Source organism: Oncorhynchus nerka, linkage group LG28, assembly GCF_034236695.1.
Source record: "Oncorhynchus nerka isolate Pitt River linkage group LG28, Oner_Uvic_2.0, whole genome shotgun sequence".
In the NCBI taxonomy this organism is placed as follows: Eukaryota; Metazoa; Chordata; class Actinopteri; order Salmoniformes; family Salmonidae; genus Oncorhynchus; species Oncorhynchus nerka.
The window spans coordinates 73,111,333-73,128,575 of NC_088423.1; the positions used below are offsets into that span (position 1 = coordinate 73,111,333).

General features: G+C 45.5%; 1 protein-coding gene across 6 annotated transcripts in view; it reads right to left on the reverse strand.

Moving 5' to 3' along the window:
* The window catches only part of LOC115113659 (transcription factor 12), a 101,421-nt gene that overhangs the window by 4,247 nt on the left and 79,931 nt on the right, over positions 1-17,243 (reverse strand). For 5 of the 6 annotated variants that reach the window (XM_029641555.2, XM_029641554.2, XM_029641553.2 and 2 more), the window contains exons 9-15: positions 13,473-13,572; positions 12,608-12,747; positions 11,879-12,023; positions 11,692-11,762; positions 7,880-8,024; positions 4,439-4,515; positions 2,519-2,704 (exon numbers count right to left, since the gene is read on the reverse strand). In XM_029641555.2, coding sequence (XP_029497415.1) covers positions 2,519-2,704; positions 4,439-4,515; positions 7,880-8,024; positions 11,692-11,762; positions 11,879-12,023; positions 12,608-12,747; positions 13,473-13,572 — 864 coding nt within the window. The remainder of the gene's footprint in view (positions 1-2,518; positions 2,705-4,438; positions 4,516-7,879; positions 8,025-11,691; positions 11,763-11,878; positions 12,024-12,607; positions 12,748-13,472; positions 13,573-17,243) is intronic. The other variant, XM_029641556.2, reaches the window with a different exon arrangement.

Here is a 17,243-nt window from a genome sequence, read left to right on the forward strand (position 1 = left end):
GATGAGAACCTTGGTGGAAAACTGTCCATTGAAAGCGCTTGTAAAAATACATGTTTGACTTGGATTTCAAAACAGGATTTTCTAAACACAAATTGAACACAATGCCTGACCTTTCTGGTGAGCTAAACAATCATATTTCCTCAAATTAAAAGCAGGATCTACAGGTGGAACTGCAGTACAGGAGTCCGTTTCTGAGAACTAATGATAGTTCTCAAGTCCCTCAGTTCTGACACTGGGGGGTGCTTTGGTGCTGTACTTCACCATAACAAAATGCATAATTCATATTCAGGATAAGGGAAACACAAACACACATTTGTATTGCTGTATAATCTCTCCATAATAATCAATGCAGTATGTGATGGTAAACCTATCCCCTTCTCTCTCTTCTTTCTGTTTTCATTTCTATTGCTTTTCTCTCTTGGGTTAGCCACGGTCATTATGTTCTGAGGGTTCTTCTTCCTCTTCTAGATATATCTATCTCTGATCTATTTGGCAGCAATATAAGGCAAAACCCATTCCAAAGACAGACCATTTCCTTATTTTCCCTCCATATTGGTTGTGAAACAGAGTCCTCCCATCATGCTGCATCACCATCGCTGTGCTCGCTGGGGTTACCACATGTTCCCCACTCAGCTATCTGGTTCTCTTCTGGGAACTAGGGGAGGAGGATGAGAAACCAGTACGGGGGGGTATCTTCCCCTTTTCTTATGGAATGTGATCCCAAGTCATTTTTGGCCTACGTTAACCCCGCTGCCCCCAAACCCTCCCCCTCCTCCTCACTACGCTAATCTCTGCAGCGCTCTCAACAGGTGTCCAAACAAGTCTTTGTCTGGAGGAGGAGGAGGGGCGTGGGGGTTCTGGCGAGGGAAGAACGCTGCCATTTTCCTGGCTGGGCCTGATTACCATACAGCTGAGGACCTCTATTTGGGTGGAGACTGTGGCCTCAGGCGCGCGCTTCTAACCATTCAGATTTGTTGAGTTGGTTAAAAAGAGGCGGTGAAAGAGTGAAAAGGCCTGTCCTGAGTAAACGGTTGTGGCTGTGCCATGCTGAGGTGGCTGAGCTCTGTCTGAGCAGCAGTCTGAGGGGACCCTCTCTCTCTACCACAGAGGAGGCTCTGTGTTCATGCAGACACAGCCAGTCCTCTTTTAGTCTCACAGCCCACCAACACTATCACTATAGTCCCTCAACACTCTGTAACGAGCACACCAAACTGAACTGCACCATGGGAGAACCACTAAAAAGCACTTTCAGTCACAGACCAGTAAATACTATCCTGAGAGTTCCAAGGACCACAACATCAAAATGGCCATGACTGAAAACACATGGTGCGCTGGGAGATTTTCTTCCCTCTACAGAGAGTAACAAACCAGAAATACACAGCCTGCTGCGAAGGCTGTGAAAGGCTGTAAACTTGTCTGTAAAATGGCACTGGTTTTAGTTTTGGCAGTACAGATACAGGAGCACCAACTCCAATAAATGAACAGTTAGGGAAGCAGTAGTACGGCAGAAACACAGAACACATCCAAACCTTGTCCACTTGAAAATTGGATATGATTGTTACCATAGGCCAGGGATCAAATGCCTCCCAATTTTCTTGTGGGTTTGTTGGCCCTGATTACCATGTGAGTAATTCAAGGACTAGTCTCACAGATGCTACTACTCAGCAAGAATGTTTACTAATCAGCCAGTGGTAGGGGGACAGGTTCCTGTGAGGAGCTGGGACTGAGGTTGAGGTCTGGACAGTAAATGATGAGGTAAGGAAATGCTGAGCATGTTTCAGTCCTCGGCATCCTCCCCTCCTCCATCACATCCCCTGAATGCCTCCATCCATTTTCTTAGAAAAGGGAGTTTAATCCAAGAGGATCTTAATCCAACCCTCCACCCACGTACGCCAGGACTGATTCAGAAAACTCAGGAAAAATATGGCCTAAATTATTTCCCATCACCTAGGGATTAGTGTAGAACTGTCTCCCTCTGTTGAAACTTCCACTACAGATGTGCTCAAATCCCTCTCCTCTCCGATATGAAATAGTTCAGATGGAGGATGGGCAAACACATTATGCTCTGCACCGAGACCTGCATCCCCCCGTTCCCCAGGAGCCGCCTCATAGGAGTGCAACTGACAAACACTTTCCAGACCAAAGCAGAACTTCACTCCGTTTTGCCTGGTTTTCTCATTCAAACCTGTAAATGAGCTCTTTCTTAAGGAGAGTAAGCCTTCAGGCCAACCATTACACATATGGAAAGTATGTGAGTTTAAATTAAACTGCTCTCTGTGGAAAAAGGCAGAGATTTTGCACATGGCTGTGGACTCATTCTGAACAGGTGGCCAAGGCTTGTTTATTAGCCTATTTGGAGAAACGCAACGCAAAAGCACATATGCCTACCCTCAATCCAAAAAACAGACTTTCTTTTAAGTATTCAAAGTCAATTCTTAAGTTGCAAAAAACATGAAACATAATATCCTTAACATCTAAAACACTCAAGATCTTTTTCTTCTGTAAAGTTAATTCATACCATTGCTGCTGTCCGACTAGCAACCAATCCGGCGCCAGGGAAGTTTGCTCCGAGGGCTGCTATTGGCCCGTTCTGTCCCAGCAGGCTGTGTATGTCGCTGGGCAGACTGGTGGTGGAGCCCACGGCATGGTTCCGCAGGACGAGGATGGCATCATCCAGTCTGTCCAGGCGATCCTCCATCCGAGACTGGGAGGACCGAGAGAGAAGAGGGGAGGGGAGGGGAGAGGGGGGCGAAGAACAGGAGAGAAGGACAGAGCAGCTTAATATAAGCACATTAGAACAAAAAAATGGAGGACATTGTGATTTTATGGCGTGATCTTGGAGTGAAAAAACACCACAGGGATAACAAAAGCATAAAAGAAAGACACGCAAAAACAGATGAAGATAAGCCATTTCAACCTGAGGAGGGGCACAAGGGATGCATGTGTTCATAACAGACAAGCATCCTCATTTGTATCTATAGAAACTGATAAACGGGCTGGCACACCACTCATTTGGAGCACCATGACTATTCATTTGGTATTAAAGCGTCTTATGCTCCTAAGCTGATTACTGCAAGCTGAAATGTCAGTATATAAATAATAAACAACAATAAAAAGCATGGCAACAAAACATTTGAAACTCCAATTAAATGGAACGGAACGGAGGCCAAGCTGGTGAAAGAAAGAAAAACAACTAAGGATGTGCAAAGGTGTCAAACACTGATGGGTAAAGTCTCCATCTAAAGGACAGGAGTACCTCGCATACATCCTTTAAGAATGACATGGCATCCTGGAGATGCTCATGAAGCTGCTGATGGACTCGAGTTTTCTGCCAAAATCAGATAGAACAGGAAAGCATGTGAGCACAAATAAACATTAGTGGAAGAGCCAGAGATAGTATAGACTGAGATAGAAGGACGGAGATAGTGTAGACTGAGATAGAAGGGCAAAGATAGTGTAGACTGAGATAGAAGGGCAAAGATAGTGTAGACTGAGATAGGACAGAGATAGTGTAGACTGAGATAGAAGGGCAGGGATAGTGTAGACTGAGATAGGACAGAGATAGTGTAGACTGAGATAGGACAGAGATAGTGTAGACTGAGATATAAGGACGGAGATAGTGTAGACTGAGATAGAAGGACAGAGATAGTGTAGACTGAGATAGAAGTACAGAGATAGTATAGACTGAGATAGAAGGGCAGGGATAGTGTAGACTGAGATAGAAGGACAGAGATAGTGTAGACTAAGATAGAAGGGCAGAGATAGTGTAGACTGAGATAGAAAGGCAGAGATAGTGTAGACTGAGATATAAGGACGGAGAAAGAGGAGAGTCAGACAGAGACAGATATATGGTAACTAATCACTGTGTCAGGCAGCATCAAAACTGTGGTCCTGTGTAGATAATAACTCCTGACCCCTCGTCCTCTCCTCCCACACGTCCCATCCCTCCCACACATTCGCCGTTCACACTAATCATAGGTTTGGTCGCATCACAAAAATCCCATTGTAGGTGGCATTCAAATATAGTGAGTAAATATTTATCCCCACAGCCGATGGTGTGAATGTGTGATGTGGGCGTCAGGTGGTGTGGGGTGAAAACTGATCCCAAGTCGTGTTTCTGGTCCGCTTACGGACAGGCAGCTAGCGCAGGAATCCTGGAGCAGTGGTGGTTCAGTCAATGCAACAGCTGCCAGGCTCCCCAGCCCCCCCAACCCCACCCTGGTCCACGAAGTAGGGGACAGATGGCAGGAGACACGCCCCAAGGGACGGTTATTGTTCAGCACCCCCAACCCCCCCCCCCACCGACATTTGTCAGCCAAGAATCTTCATGTAATGCTATCCCTGCCCTCCGTGAGAGAACCCATCTACTGTGTGCGTGTCCATTAAAAAGTGCTCAGGGTGTGGGGGAAGGGAAGAGAAGGGAGGCAGGGAGACTTACCAGTGAGTGCAGGGAGTTCTCATAGTTGGGCGAGGAGGAGCTCTGCCCGGCTGCACCACGGGACCATTGGTTGTTACCTGAGAGAGACAGAGCGGGAGAACCACAGTTATCCACCTGACATGGCTGATTCAGACATCACAACATGGCCAATGATAAGAGACCTGCATCCTGCTCCACTCTACAGGGGCTGACTGACACACAGCACATCCACATCCTGTCTGGTCTCTTGTTGTTATGCTGTGAGAGGTATTTTCATCATTGGGGTTCAGCTGCATCATTTCCTGGTGACTGGGCTGCATCCTGCATCATGAGCCAGGGCCGTGGGTGGACGGCCCCAACATACACCAGCACACTGGGACACACTGGGACATGGCCTACATGTACATCCGCTCATTAATGAGCTAATAGCCCAGGGAACAAAGTGAACAGTGATAAGAGGCCCGGCTGGGATAGAGGCTGTCTTCCACTGACACTGACAGAGTGATTCTTCCACAACAAAATGACTCCCTTACTCCATCCAATGAGCCAGAACGTTCCAGAAGGCTCTAGCAAGGCTGCACTCATGAGTGCTCCTCTTGTCCGCTGATCTAAGCCCAATGTGATTGGCTGACAAGCTTCCAGGGGTCACGACACAAATATCATCTGTCCAATCACATGCCAAGCTGAGGTATAGTGTAACAGCTCCATGGCTTGCCAAAACATGCAGACCAAGAGAGACTCAGAAACTTGACCTGAATTAACTTTCCATTCTGAGATTCTAGAGACAACCAAGAGACAGGGCAATAGTCCAAACAAATGGTGGAAACATCAAATTAAGGAATTCCATTCTATCCCAGACTGGGTGATCTCTAGAGCACATAAAGCAGAGGGGATCACAATGTGTGGGAATGGTTACAATCAGTACATGAAATGTGCAATTGCACATACAAAACAAGTGTGAAACTAAAATAGTATGAAACTAAAATAATCTGCTAATCAAATTGAGGTCTGACGCAACAAAATACATTTTTCTTTGACTCTTTATCTTAGCCAATGTTGTCTGAAATGTTCCAACTAACAAACAACAGTGCACCAGGAGGTAATGCATTACACCAAGCCTGTTGTGTGCACATGAGAACAGTTCAAGTCTCCTTAATCGATTGTGACAACGAGGAAACCTCCCAGGTTATTTATACTGGGCTGTGTTAGTGAGCCAGCCTCAGCTATGGGCCCTCACTATACCGTCTGGTCTCCATTACTGTGGCAGGAGACCAACACCCAGCCCGCGTACTCTAGCATACTCTACAGATGGATACATTGTTTAGCTTACCTCTCATTCTCTCATTTAGGCTGTTTGTCAAAACCAACAGCAGGCCCAATTTTCTCCCTGTTCTCCTCTAAAATGGTATTTCAGTATTTGAGAGAGAAAGATCGGAGATCACTAGCTAACGTTAGCTTGTTTCTGACGAACACTAGGATTACATCTCCACTTGACCTGGGGGAACTGTTTAGGATTTTCCATTGATTCATCGTCAGCAGTGTAAACTAAGCATTAGTCCTCTTCTGAGAGAAAGTCTCTCCACACAAAGGTCCTGGAAAAGCCAGGCTTTAATTAAGAGGCTATTAAAAGTAACTTTGGAACAGGGATTGAGGGAGCCTCTCTGCTCAACCTCAGTGTTTCCTTGGCGCGAACCAAACAGGAAGTACTCATAACTAAGCCTCCCTGGGCCTCTGGTCCCCACGTGGAGGAGAGGGCTAATTGAACACACCAGCAAGAGTTGAGTTGAGCAGCACCAGGGTGTATATCTGTTCCTGCCTGGTTGGGTTATGAAAGTAGCTAATCCTAATGAACAGATGGAGCAATTTGTGGTTAATCTGAACATCATGCCAAATCATGCCCCAACTGACCTCTGTAATGCCCCCTATTCTAATCAACAAACTTCAAACAAATAAATGGATATTAGATCGCAAAACATGAAACAAGAAATACATTTTCAATCATCCCAGTTGCCCTTTTAAGCTACATTAACTTTAGTTTTTATGGAGGCGTTCTATTAAACTAATGGAAACAGATTTGGAAATGGATAAGTTATGACTTTTGGGAAGGGTTTTGGACAAAGGCAGATGTTTATTCATATGGAAAGTCATGGATGTGGAGTATTTGTTTTGCATTTGTAAATTGAACAGAAACTGTAGATTCACTGAGGATGATTATAAAGAGAAACTCTGTTTCACATTGTAACAAAAGTTGGTGCCCTTGGTGTCATGTTGTCTCATTATTTGTATAACAAAACATTCCACACCCACATAACTGGAGTTCTCAATCTCCAGGTGACAGGAACTTCACTGATAAAATCAAAATGGTTGTTGGCATTCTACCTCCTCTGTCCTCCCAAGTAGGGCATGCTGCCCTGAGGCCTGGCTGGCTGAGGTGTAAAGAGAGTGCGTGAGGGGTCGGCATCCCTCTGTGTGAAGCAGATATAGTCCTCCTCATCAGCTGAGTCACTGTCGCTCCTCGGGCAGATAAATGAGGCCCTTTGCAGGCCGGTCGATCCATGGGGAGAACAGCTGTCCACAGACCAGAGCAACAGCTGAGGACAAGGGGGGCATACGTGGAGACAGCTGTCGCCACTACATCACCACACAACTGCCCACTAAAACAACACGCTGGGCTTTCCCTCTCTTTCTCTCTCTCTCTCCTCTGCCAGAGTGTCTCTCACAATTATTAAATGTCCCCTGCACATTGCTCTGCTACTTATGGACCCAGTTTCAGGGAAATTGATTATCTGAATGATCTGGTTGGTTATCTGGTAGAATGAATACAGTGACTGAGAGGAGAGGATGTCAAACTCTAAGATAGTCTCTTAGTTCCTTTCACCAACCGAAGAGAGCTGACTCCTTATCACTATGTAGCTATGAAACTGCATCAGCTGTCGCCGTGAGGTAATGTCGTCAAAGTCACAGAGACTGAAGACCGTCGTGAGATAAACATCACTTGAAGACCATCGTGAGATAAACATCACTTGAAGACCATCGTGAGATAAACATCACTTGAAGACCATCGTGAGATAAACATCACTTGAAGACCATCGTGAGATAAACATCACTTGAAGACCATCGTGAGATAAACATCACTTGAAGACCATTGTGAGATAAACATCACTTGAAGACCATTGTGAGATAAACATCACTTGAAGACCATTGTGAGATAAACATCACTTGAAGACCATTGTGAGATAAACATCACTTGAAGACCATCGTGAGATAAACATCACTTGAAGACCATTGTGAGATAAACATCATTTGCAGTGTTCACCTACAGCACTAAGACAGAGCCTTATGGAGGAAGCAGTGTGAATGCTCTGAGGAAACAATAACCCACATCTCTCCATGGCATTGGGACTAGTTTAGGCTGGTATAATGCTATAGTGCAGTAGATCAGAGTGCAGACTGATGTTCTACCTGCCCTTCCAGAGGGGGCGCCGGTGGTCACCACTGTACCTGCTGAGGCAGCAGCACCTGCTGTGCAAGTCAGGGGCGACGGAGATCCTACAGGGGTGGAGGGGTTGGATGGAAAACTACTGCTGGTGTGGTCAGGTGAGTAAATCTGTGGAGAGAGAGGGGAGAGAGAGAGGGGAAGGGGGAGAGGAACGGAGGGAAAGAGAGTGAGGGGGATGACAGAAGGAGGGAGAAGGAGAAAGATCCGTCAGTATGGTAGAACATGCAGCTCTTTAAAATCACAACCTATCGTTTCCCCATACTTTTTATAGCCTGTGTCACCATCCTTCAGCGGGCGCACGGCCGAAATTGGCTCATGATTTTCCAACCAGGGAGCCCATAAAAATGTTCAGAGCATACATATGGGTCTTTAACGGTGAGCAGTGGCTTCAGTGAAAGTTTAAAAAGGGTACCGCAAACCATATTCATTGCGACACCTGAAGGCTCTGACCAGTCAGGTGCCCTCCTCCAACTCTGATTAGTGTTGTTTTATTTAGATCTCCCCCACTGGCCACAACATAGATAATATCATACAAATACTGTATCTACAGTAATATGGCTGATACACTATTAGAGGAGAAAGTCAACGTCTTTACTTTGGGGGGGGGAAACTGGAACAAAGCGGTTGAAATCCTTTAAAGCTAAAGTGGACTAAAATCTGCCCTAGATCCCATTAATATCTTTCTAACATGGTGCTATATAACTCCAGTATAAACCCAGGGTGGAGCCATAGACAGGGAGAGATACAAAGGCCAGCATTAATCCCCCAATAGTGATGGAGCGGAGGGGGTTATCCTGAATGAGCTGCACCACCACACCTCTCCATACTAGACCACGCCCTGAACTGGCAGAAGACCTCTGTTACCATACCGTAGCATGTACAGCCTTCCACTGTGTTTGTGGGGAATGTTAAGCTTGGGTCAATGAGGTTTTAGGGCAACATGACAATAAGAGCGAGAGAGAGAGAGAGAGCGAGAGAGCGAGAGAGAGCGAGAGAGAGCGAGAGAGAGCGAGAGAGAGCGAGAGAGAGCGAGAGAGAGCGAGAGAGAGCGAGAGAGCGAGAGCGAGAGAGCGAGAGAGCGAGAGAGCGAGAGAGAGAGGATGATGTGATTCTGAAGCACACAGATTACATCTCTAAAACTTTCACAGGGATTTCATTTGTTTAGAGAAATGCTGGATTAAAGCAGACAACACATCCCTGATTTGTTCCCTTTAAGAGGATAGTTTGTGCCATAATGGAAAGTGTCTCCCAGTAAACCAGGGTATTAGAGGTTTGATTCCCATTAATTAGCAGAGGCAGTAGATCCAGAAGGATTTCCCTGCAAGTAAACATCACATCCTACTCATAGGACACCGTTTAACTTCAGTAAACACAATGGAACGCCGTTGTTAATAATCTTCTCTTTTAAGCTTGATCACCAAGCTTTTGTGTTTCAATCAACTTTTGGAAGTCCAAATGGTTTGGCTATTGCATGTCACTCCGTGTACCAAATGTTTTTCCCTGTGGGGATTTATACCCACTTCTTCTTCTCTATTCTTTTAAAATCACATTTCTCAGTCAAAAGCATTTGTCACTGTTCAGTATCTTTACCCTGAGACACTCAATCCTGTTGAGAAGTAATGACCATCAACTGTGATCACAAGTGTATGTCTCAAATCAATGGGACTCAAAACGAATTAGCCAATATCTCTTCTCTTTCTAAAGCGGGCCGTCTATAGTCGTGACTCCTGACCCTGCAATATACAACGGGCCATTCTTCTGGTCCCGGGCTACTTCTGCTGTATTCAAACTGCAACACGACTCATTTTACCAACAACAAATGAGGCTCCGCCTCCTCATCGGTCACGCTCCCCCAGGCAGCGGGGGCCAATAAGCACGGCCCGTTTAAAAGGCCGGAGAACAAAAGGCCCACAAAGGGCGGCCCGCAGAGTTGAGCCACAGCAGTTAGGAACCCCCTTCGCTCCCCCTAGCCTCCCCACCCCTCGTCTCACCCAGCCCAACAGTGTCCATTTCACTGCAGCTTTGTCATGCTAATAGAATTGAGTCTACGAATACAAAAATACTTAATTTGTGATTATCATACACCCTCACACACACTTTTCTCTTTCGGGTGCGCATCACTAAGCCATAGCACTTCCCAAATGTAAACCCATTACGCTTTTACACATCCTACTTCTCTCACTTTTTACTAGGAATAAAAGCTATGGTGGGTTTCATTTCTCTGAGGTGAGATACACTATATGGACAAAATTATGTGGACTCCCCGACAAATTAGTGGATTCGGCTATTTCAGCCTCACCCGTTTCTGACAGGTGTATAAAATCAAGCACACAGCCATGCAATCTCAATAGACAAACATTGGCAGTAGAAAGTCCTTACTGATGAGCTCAGTGACTTTCAACGTGGCACAGTCATAGGATGCCACCTTTCCAACAAGTCAGTTTGTAAAATGTCTGCCCTGCCAGAACTGCTGCAGTCAACTGTAAGTGCTGTTATTGTGAAGTGGAAAAGTCTAGGAGCAACAACGGCTCAGCCGCGAAATGCTAGGTCACACGAGCTCACAGAACGGGATCGTTGAGTGCTGAAGCGCGAAGTGCGTAAAAATGGTTTGTCCTCGGTTGCAACACTCACTACCGAGTTCCAAATTGCCTCTGGAAGTAACATCAGCACAATAACTGTTCGTCGGGAGCTTCATGAAATGGGTTTCCATGGACGAGCAGCAGCACACAAACCTAAAATCACCATGCGCAATGACAAGTGTCGCCTGGAGTGGTGTAAAGCTTTCCACCATTGGACTCTGGAGTACTGAGAACTCTGGAGTGATGAATCCTGCTTCACCATCTAGCAGTCCAACAGACTAATCTGAGTATGGCGGATGCTAGGAGAACGCTACCTGCCCCAATGCATAGTGCCAACTGTAAAGTTTGGTGGAGGAGGAATAATGATCTGGGTCTGTTTTTCATGGTTCAGGCTAGGCCCCTCAGTTCCAGTGAAGAGAAATCTTAACACTACAGAGTACAATGACATTCTAAACGATTCTGTGTTTCCAACTTTGTGGCAGCAAAGGGGGGACCAACTCCATATTAATGCCCATGATTTTGGAATAAGATGTTTGACGAGCAGGTGTCCACATACTTTTGGTAATGTAGTGTATATTAGGCCGGGTTACAGATGAGTTCTGGGAGTTATTAAAATGAGAAATAATCAGTAAGAGGAGGGACAGAAGAGCTCTGTGAGGTTCTGTGGCTGTTGAAACCAAGAGGGCTCTAACTGGATGGAGGACATATTCATCCTCAGTAGCACAAAGGTTTATGAGTTACTGTGTGTCAAACGTGCAGGGAGACATGATCAAAAATGGAACAAATACCAAGGTTGGATTATTCAAACTGGTGAGGTTTTTTTCAAACATTTTTTTTTTTACAATTTCCTTCTTGTATACTCAGAGATTAAGTCTATAATTATCCAGGCTTAGGCACGAAAACAACTGCAAACACATCCCTCTGGGCTTATTTAATCAGCATTCACTATAGCACTTAATACCCATCGTGACCACCGAGGTCACTTCCTTTGCAGACTGAAGAGAGCCATTAATATAATGCACCATCTCAGTTTAACACAGAAATAAAAAATATATTTGATATTAAAGTGAGTGGAGAAGGTACTGTAGTCAAGAAAAAAAAAATAACCTCTGTGGATTTGTTACATAGTTTCTGTCTAAATCTCTTTTGAGGCTTTCCCATTTCCCTGGAGGAGAACAGGGGTGGGCTGTACTCACCGAAGCCAAGGCTTTGCCCAGTGCATCTCCAGTCTGCTGGCTTCCAGAGGCGTTCCCCCGATTTGCAGCAACTACAGAAACAAGGAGAGGACATTTATAACACAGAGCATAGATTAAAGAAGAGAACATCATTGTAGGAATTTATCTCGCCTATTGATATTTAAGAGTAGATCAATATTCGCCGTACCCATGACCCCGTCGGTGGTGTTGACGGGCGGGTTGTGTGTTGGGTTAACGAATGGTGAAGTGCTGGCATTGCTGCGGTGGAAGCTGGACATTGGAGGAAGACTGGCATGGATGTCTGTCGGCGACACAGAGTGTGGAGGGTAATTCTGAAAGAGAAAGAGTATTCATCAGGACAATACGTGTTCATCAGGACAATGCAATATTGTGTGTGCATACACTTGTTCAGTGGTAAGAATAGCATTGTGCGTGGTGAAAAAATATCACTTGATAAAAGAGAGGTTATATTAATGTGGAGCCCAGACAGGCAGAGGGCTTTGGTTGGGCAGCAGCTGCAGGCTCCCTGTGAGTCCCAGTGAGACACAGTGGGCAGACAGAGCAGATGAAACACTGATAGAGGAGGTCAGCCGTGTCTTACACAGATACTGCCCAGACAGCAACATCACTACGGGCTCAGCAGAGAGGAGGGGATGTGCTCTGATGGGGCAGAACAGGACATGGAGGCTGAATACGCATCAGTCACAGTGTTTCCCCTAGCTGGACTTTTTCTGTAGGCAGGGTGGGCAATATTGCACTCCACAAATATTAAATTGAAACCAATGCAAGCCAAATGTTTTAGGAGAATGGGGCAATAGAGCTTAACAGGGAGGAGGTAGACTGTCTAAGAATAGGTAGGGGAGACATTGAGACATCACTTACAGTATGTGCGTACATCACTAGCTGGGTTGCTTACCTGGCGGTCATGTGAGTGCATGTTGACGTAATTTCCTGACTGCGGCATGTGAGATGAAGATCCTCCCAGCATTCCTCCATAACTAGGCTGGTTGATCCCATTGGAGGAATTCCACGGATCAGAAGAGTTGTGGGACCCATCTAATGACAACAAACAAGAGTTGAGTTGAAATGGATCCGTCTTGAGTTTCATCCCTATTCTTTACAGTATAATGACTCATGTAACAAAAGGATCATCCAATTGAAGAGACATCCTGGATTTGATTCCAGAAGGGAGCAAAGACGTTTTAATGGCTTTAGTTTAATAACCAAAGTCAAGTTTACATAAAATTCAATATGCCTGAACCACCGTGAAGCAAACCACAACAGCAAACCACAACACACAGCTCGATTATGAGAGCCCAGAGAGACCTTTCCACAGAGGGCAGTCACCCTCCTCTCTGCTGAGTCGCTGGATCACACAAGGGGGTTGTTCACTCCCCCAGTCTGGTCTTAGGACTGAAACACAAGCCCTGTCCTGGACACAGCTGAGATAACACTAAGCCTCCCTTGGCTAACAGAAACCAACCCGATCCCTTCAAAGACCAGCGACTCTGAGACCAGGCTCAGTGAAATACTGTCTACCAGAAGAAAGAAATGGCTAAATCGAGTTGAACATTTGAAACTGTTTAGCAACATCAGAGAGAGTGACTACAGAGAGAGTAACTGAGTGTGATGTTAGGATGTTTGTCCAGAAATATTTTCTCATGGGTCCACTGTCCATCAAGAGGCAGGAGAAGAAATTGATAAAGACAGATTGCACAAACAGATGACACTGGCTTCTTTAGACTCCATGACAGAGACGGTCTTAAGTCAGAATCACTTACCAAAGAAAGTGGTTGCAAACATACTGCTGGGGGGTTTGGGAGATGAGTAGGAGGGAGAATCTCTGTTGAAGTCTTCTGTGTTGGGAGACGGGGCATACACCTGCCAAAAGAAAACAGACATTATTAACATGAATAACAACAGCAGGTGCATAGGGCAGTCTAGCATTTTGTCAAAGTCATTATCCTCTAAGATGTAACTTGTGACTGTTCTCTGTATGTGGCAGGAGCATAATGATGATGATTTGGTTGAGTTATTAGGATGATGTTGAAGAGGAACAATTCTAATGCCCCACCACCCTGCCTGGTGGGTTGATCACAATCTAAAGCCAGTGCATTAAGGACGGCTTCATTAACCATCATTAGATGCAAACGAGTACCTTCGCCTAAATTTGTCCCTATTCCTCACACGACTGTCATTTGTAAAGTAGCTTTGTATGTTGAAGCCAGATTCATGTCTACTTTAATGAATGTAGTGAACGAACTGAGCTGTGTCAGTTTAAGAAGCCAGTGGTGTGGCAGCTGGGCTCATTTGGAAGGCTCGTGGAGGGAGGACTGGATTATCAGGGGGTGTTTGCATTTCAGATTGTCTCAGCTCTTAATGGAACTATAATGACACCAGCACACACACTTTCATATAAACACTGCAAATTGCAGCTCGCCAAAGAAACAGAAATCAAATCAGAAAATCAAATATGGGGCCTGTGCTTTTCTTCATTTTGCTACCTGGCTGTGAGCTGGCGAGGGATCGAGGGAGGGGATGAGCGGTGAGGCACAGAGGGCTGTTGTGCAGCTGTGGCTGTGCCAGGCTGGGTGGGAGGATCAAAGGGTCGTGGAGGCCAAACATTAGTGATGTGGTCTCTGACTTCATCCACTCCAGATGGAGGGAGAGAGAGCTAGTGAACTCACCACGCCACAAAGAGGGCCGGTCCCTCAACCTTAACACCATCACCATGCAGCACAAATCACTACCAGACCTGCCACCCAGCCCCCCCCCCCTCCCCACCCCCACCCATCCTCTAGTCACCAGCAACATAAATTATTTTTTTAATGACCTAATGGCATACTCATCTGTTTGTGTGAACAGAGCCCTTCAAGAACTTCAAAGGTTGCTTCCTAATGCAACAAGATGTGTCAGTGGGCTTGGAGAGAATGTTTTGCTGTCCTACTGAAGAATAATAATCTTATTTACAAGACACAACCTCAACTTCATTCGTCATCACTTTACTACGTACGTCAAGAGAAAGACACGCACATACACACTCACGTTAACGACATATCAGTCAGTCAGCTTAGCCAACACTCAGGGCCACGGGGTCTTGCTGAGCAAGCAGTGTGTGTGAGCATGTGATTAGCTGTGTGTGTAACTCCAGCACCCTGTGTACATGTCGTTTAGCAGGGAGGGGAGGGGATCTCTTGGCTCCTCTGGCTCGCACATGTGACCCAGGGTGTGGGGACTCCCGTGGTGATTCCAGGTTAGCCTCACACAGGAGCCCTGGCTTTGTCCCAGTCTGAGCCTCAATGGGCAGCATATGGCGGTGGATGATGCTAATTGTTCTCTTCACACTGTGCTAGCCAGTCAAGGCATTAATAAAACACCCAAACACCGGGCGACCTCATTCTCCTAGCCTCTGGAGGAGAGGGCCCGCCTGGGTTTCCTTTTACTACCACATGAATTAAAGAGACATCACTCAGAGCCCGGGCCAGCAGGACCAGCACAGTTGTTGGAGTTTGGTTGTTTAGTTTCTGTATATTTTCCGCATCACGTTTAATTTAAGAATATCTGTAGCCATCAATCCATAAGCAATCATTAATTCAGGGTTTGTGGTTCATACACTGAGCTTACTCATGTTTGACTTAATATCAACAAGCATCAGATTTCACTGTCAGATTGGAGAGAATGGGGACAGTAGGTTCTTGGCAGAGCTTCGTTCTGCAACTCTCTCATCTCTATGTGGCTGATCTGAGAGGGCTGATGAGTCCCTCCACACCTTTCCACACATCACCAGCCTACAGCACCCGCCTTTGATCTCAACACCACACCAATCAAAACAGCACATGTAAAAAAACATTAAAACTGTCAACATATGGATACACCAAATGACGACGGCAAAAATAACCTCTTAAAAATAAATTATCACCGCAGTAAAAACTCACAAAAGAGAACAGCTGAAAGCAATGGGCTGCTGGTGTCAACACAGTATCCTGTCTATGCACGTCACTACGTGGAACCAAACCATGCCCGAGGGCCTTTCTTTTCAAGTCTAAATCTAACACACTTAGAGGCTAAAAGGCACACACGCAGCTCCAACACAATGGTCCCCTGCTACACAGCCCCAGAACCACCTTCCTGATGGGGCATGTTGAGCGCTGCAGCCTGGTACCAGGCAACCCTTTAACAGAGACATCTCAAGCCTCAAGCTGTTGATGCTTAAAAACTCCAAGATTTAGGTCTCAAGAAACACAATTTTCAAAGACCAACTGCACTCTGATAAATGAGGTGATATCAGGTGTTATATACGTGGGAAGCTGTCAACATGAATTTTAAACTCTGAGGCAAAACCTGATGTTATCTTGTGCTGTAAACACTTATTCCATATTTCCTGAGCTGGGAAGAAAAACAGTCATTTACTGGATGCCTCCTTGGTCCAGTCCTCAGTGCACTTGAGGGATATTAGACAGGAAAGGCCACACCTTAGAAAAACACTCCACCCACCAAATCCTCCCAAATATCTGAATTCTCCAAAGCTTGGGTTACTCATTTTCTATGGAACTGGAGGAAACAACGGAAATCAAACACTTAATACGCCATAAAACACAGAAATCAAAGACTTTAAGGCTCTTACCATAAAAACAATGATCACTCTCAAAACTCCAACAAGTAAATGTGAGTTTTGTTGATGCTCACAGTAAACACGATTTATCTCTCCTCCTACGAAGAAGAGAAGATAAAGAGCTTGGTATTGGTTGGTTATTTATCGACTGCTTTGGATCATAAAGTTGACCCATGCTGCCCACACGCTCCCAATTTCTCCCTCTGCCGGTCTGTAAGACATTCCTGGTAATACGTAATATAAAAAGATCAAGTGATCTGTGGTGCTTTGTAGGAACAAAGGGCATTGTCCTAATGGGGTACGAGGAGGGCTAAAACACGAGCCTGAACATGTTGACCTCATAAAAGTGAATCTCACAATAGTATAGAAATGTTCAACTTCCTGGTTTCTAAAGTCAGAGAATGAGGTCCAATGAGGCCCTGACTCTGAATGGTGGAGTTCTCTTTCTGGATGGAGCTGACTGGGTGTTTCAGTGTTTCTGCTCTCTGGAGAGAAGCTGAGAAACAGGAGGAGACTTTTCTCTGCTCATCTCTTATTCAGCAACAGTGCCAGTGAGACTTTTACACCTGTGACACAATTACTGCAAGCATCTGAGGAAACTCAATTTAGCTCAGAGGCAGGTAAACCGAAACACAAATGCACGCAACCACACACACTACACACTCTCCCACATACACACAAAAAAATAAAGTTTTTGCAGGAACACAGAAATCAAAGAGTTTTTTACTGAGCAATCCAGGAATCACATTAGGCTCCCTGTAGAGTCCAGAATGCCGATGTGATTAAAAACAGATGGAATAACAGCAACGCTGGTGCTCAGAGCTCAATCTACAAACAGGAAAGTCTAACCTCAACAGGCAGCCTCTTTTCCTTAATCATTCCCAGACTTCCACATGTTATTATTTCAACCCAGTCTCAGTGCTGAACCAACCAGCCAGTA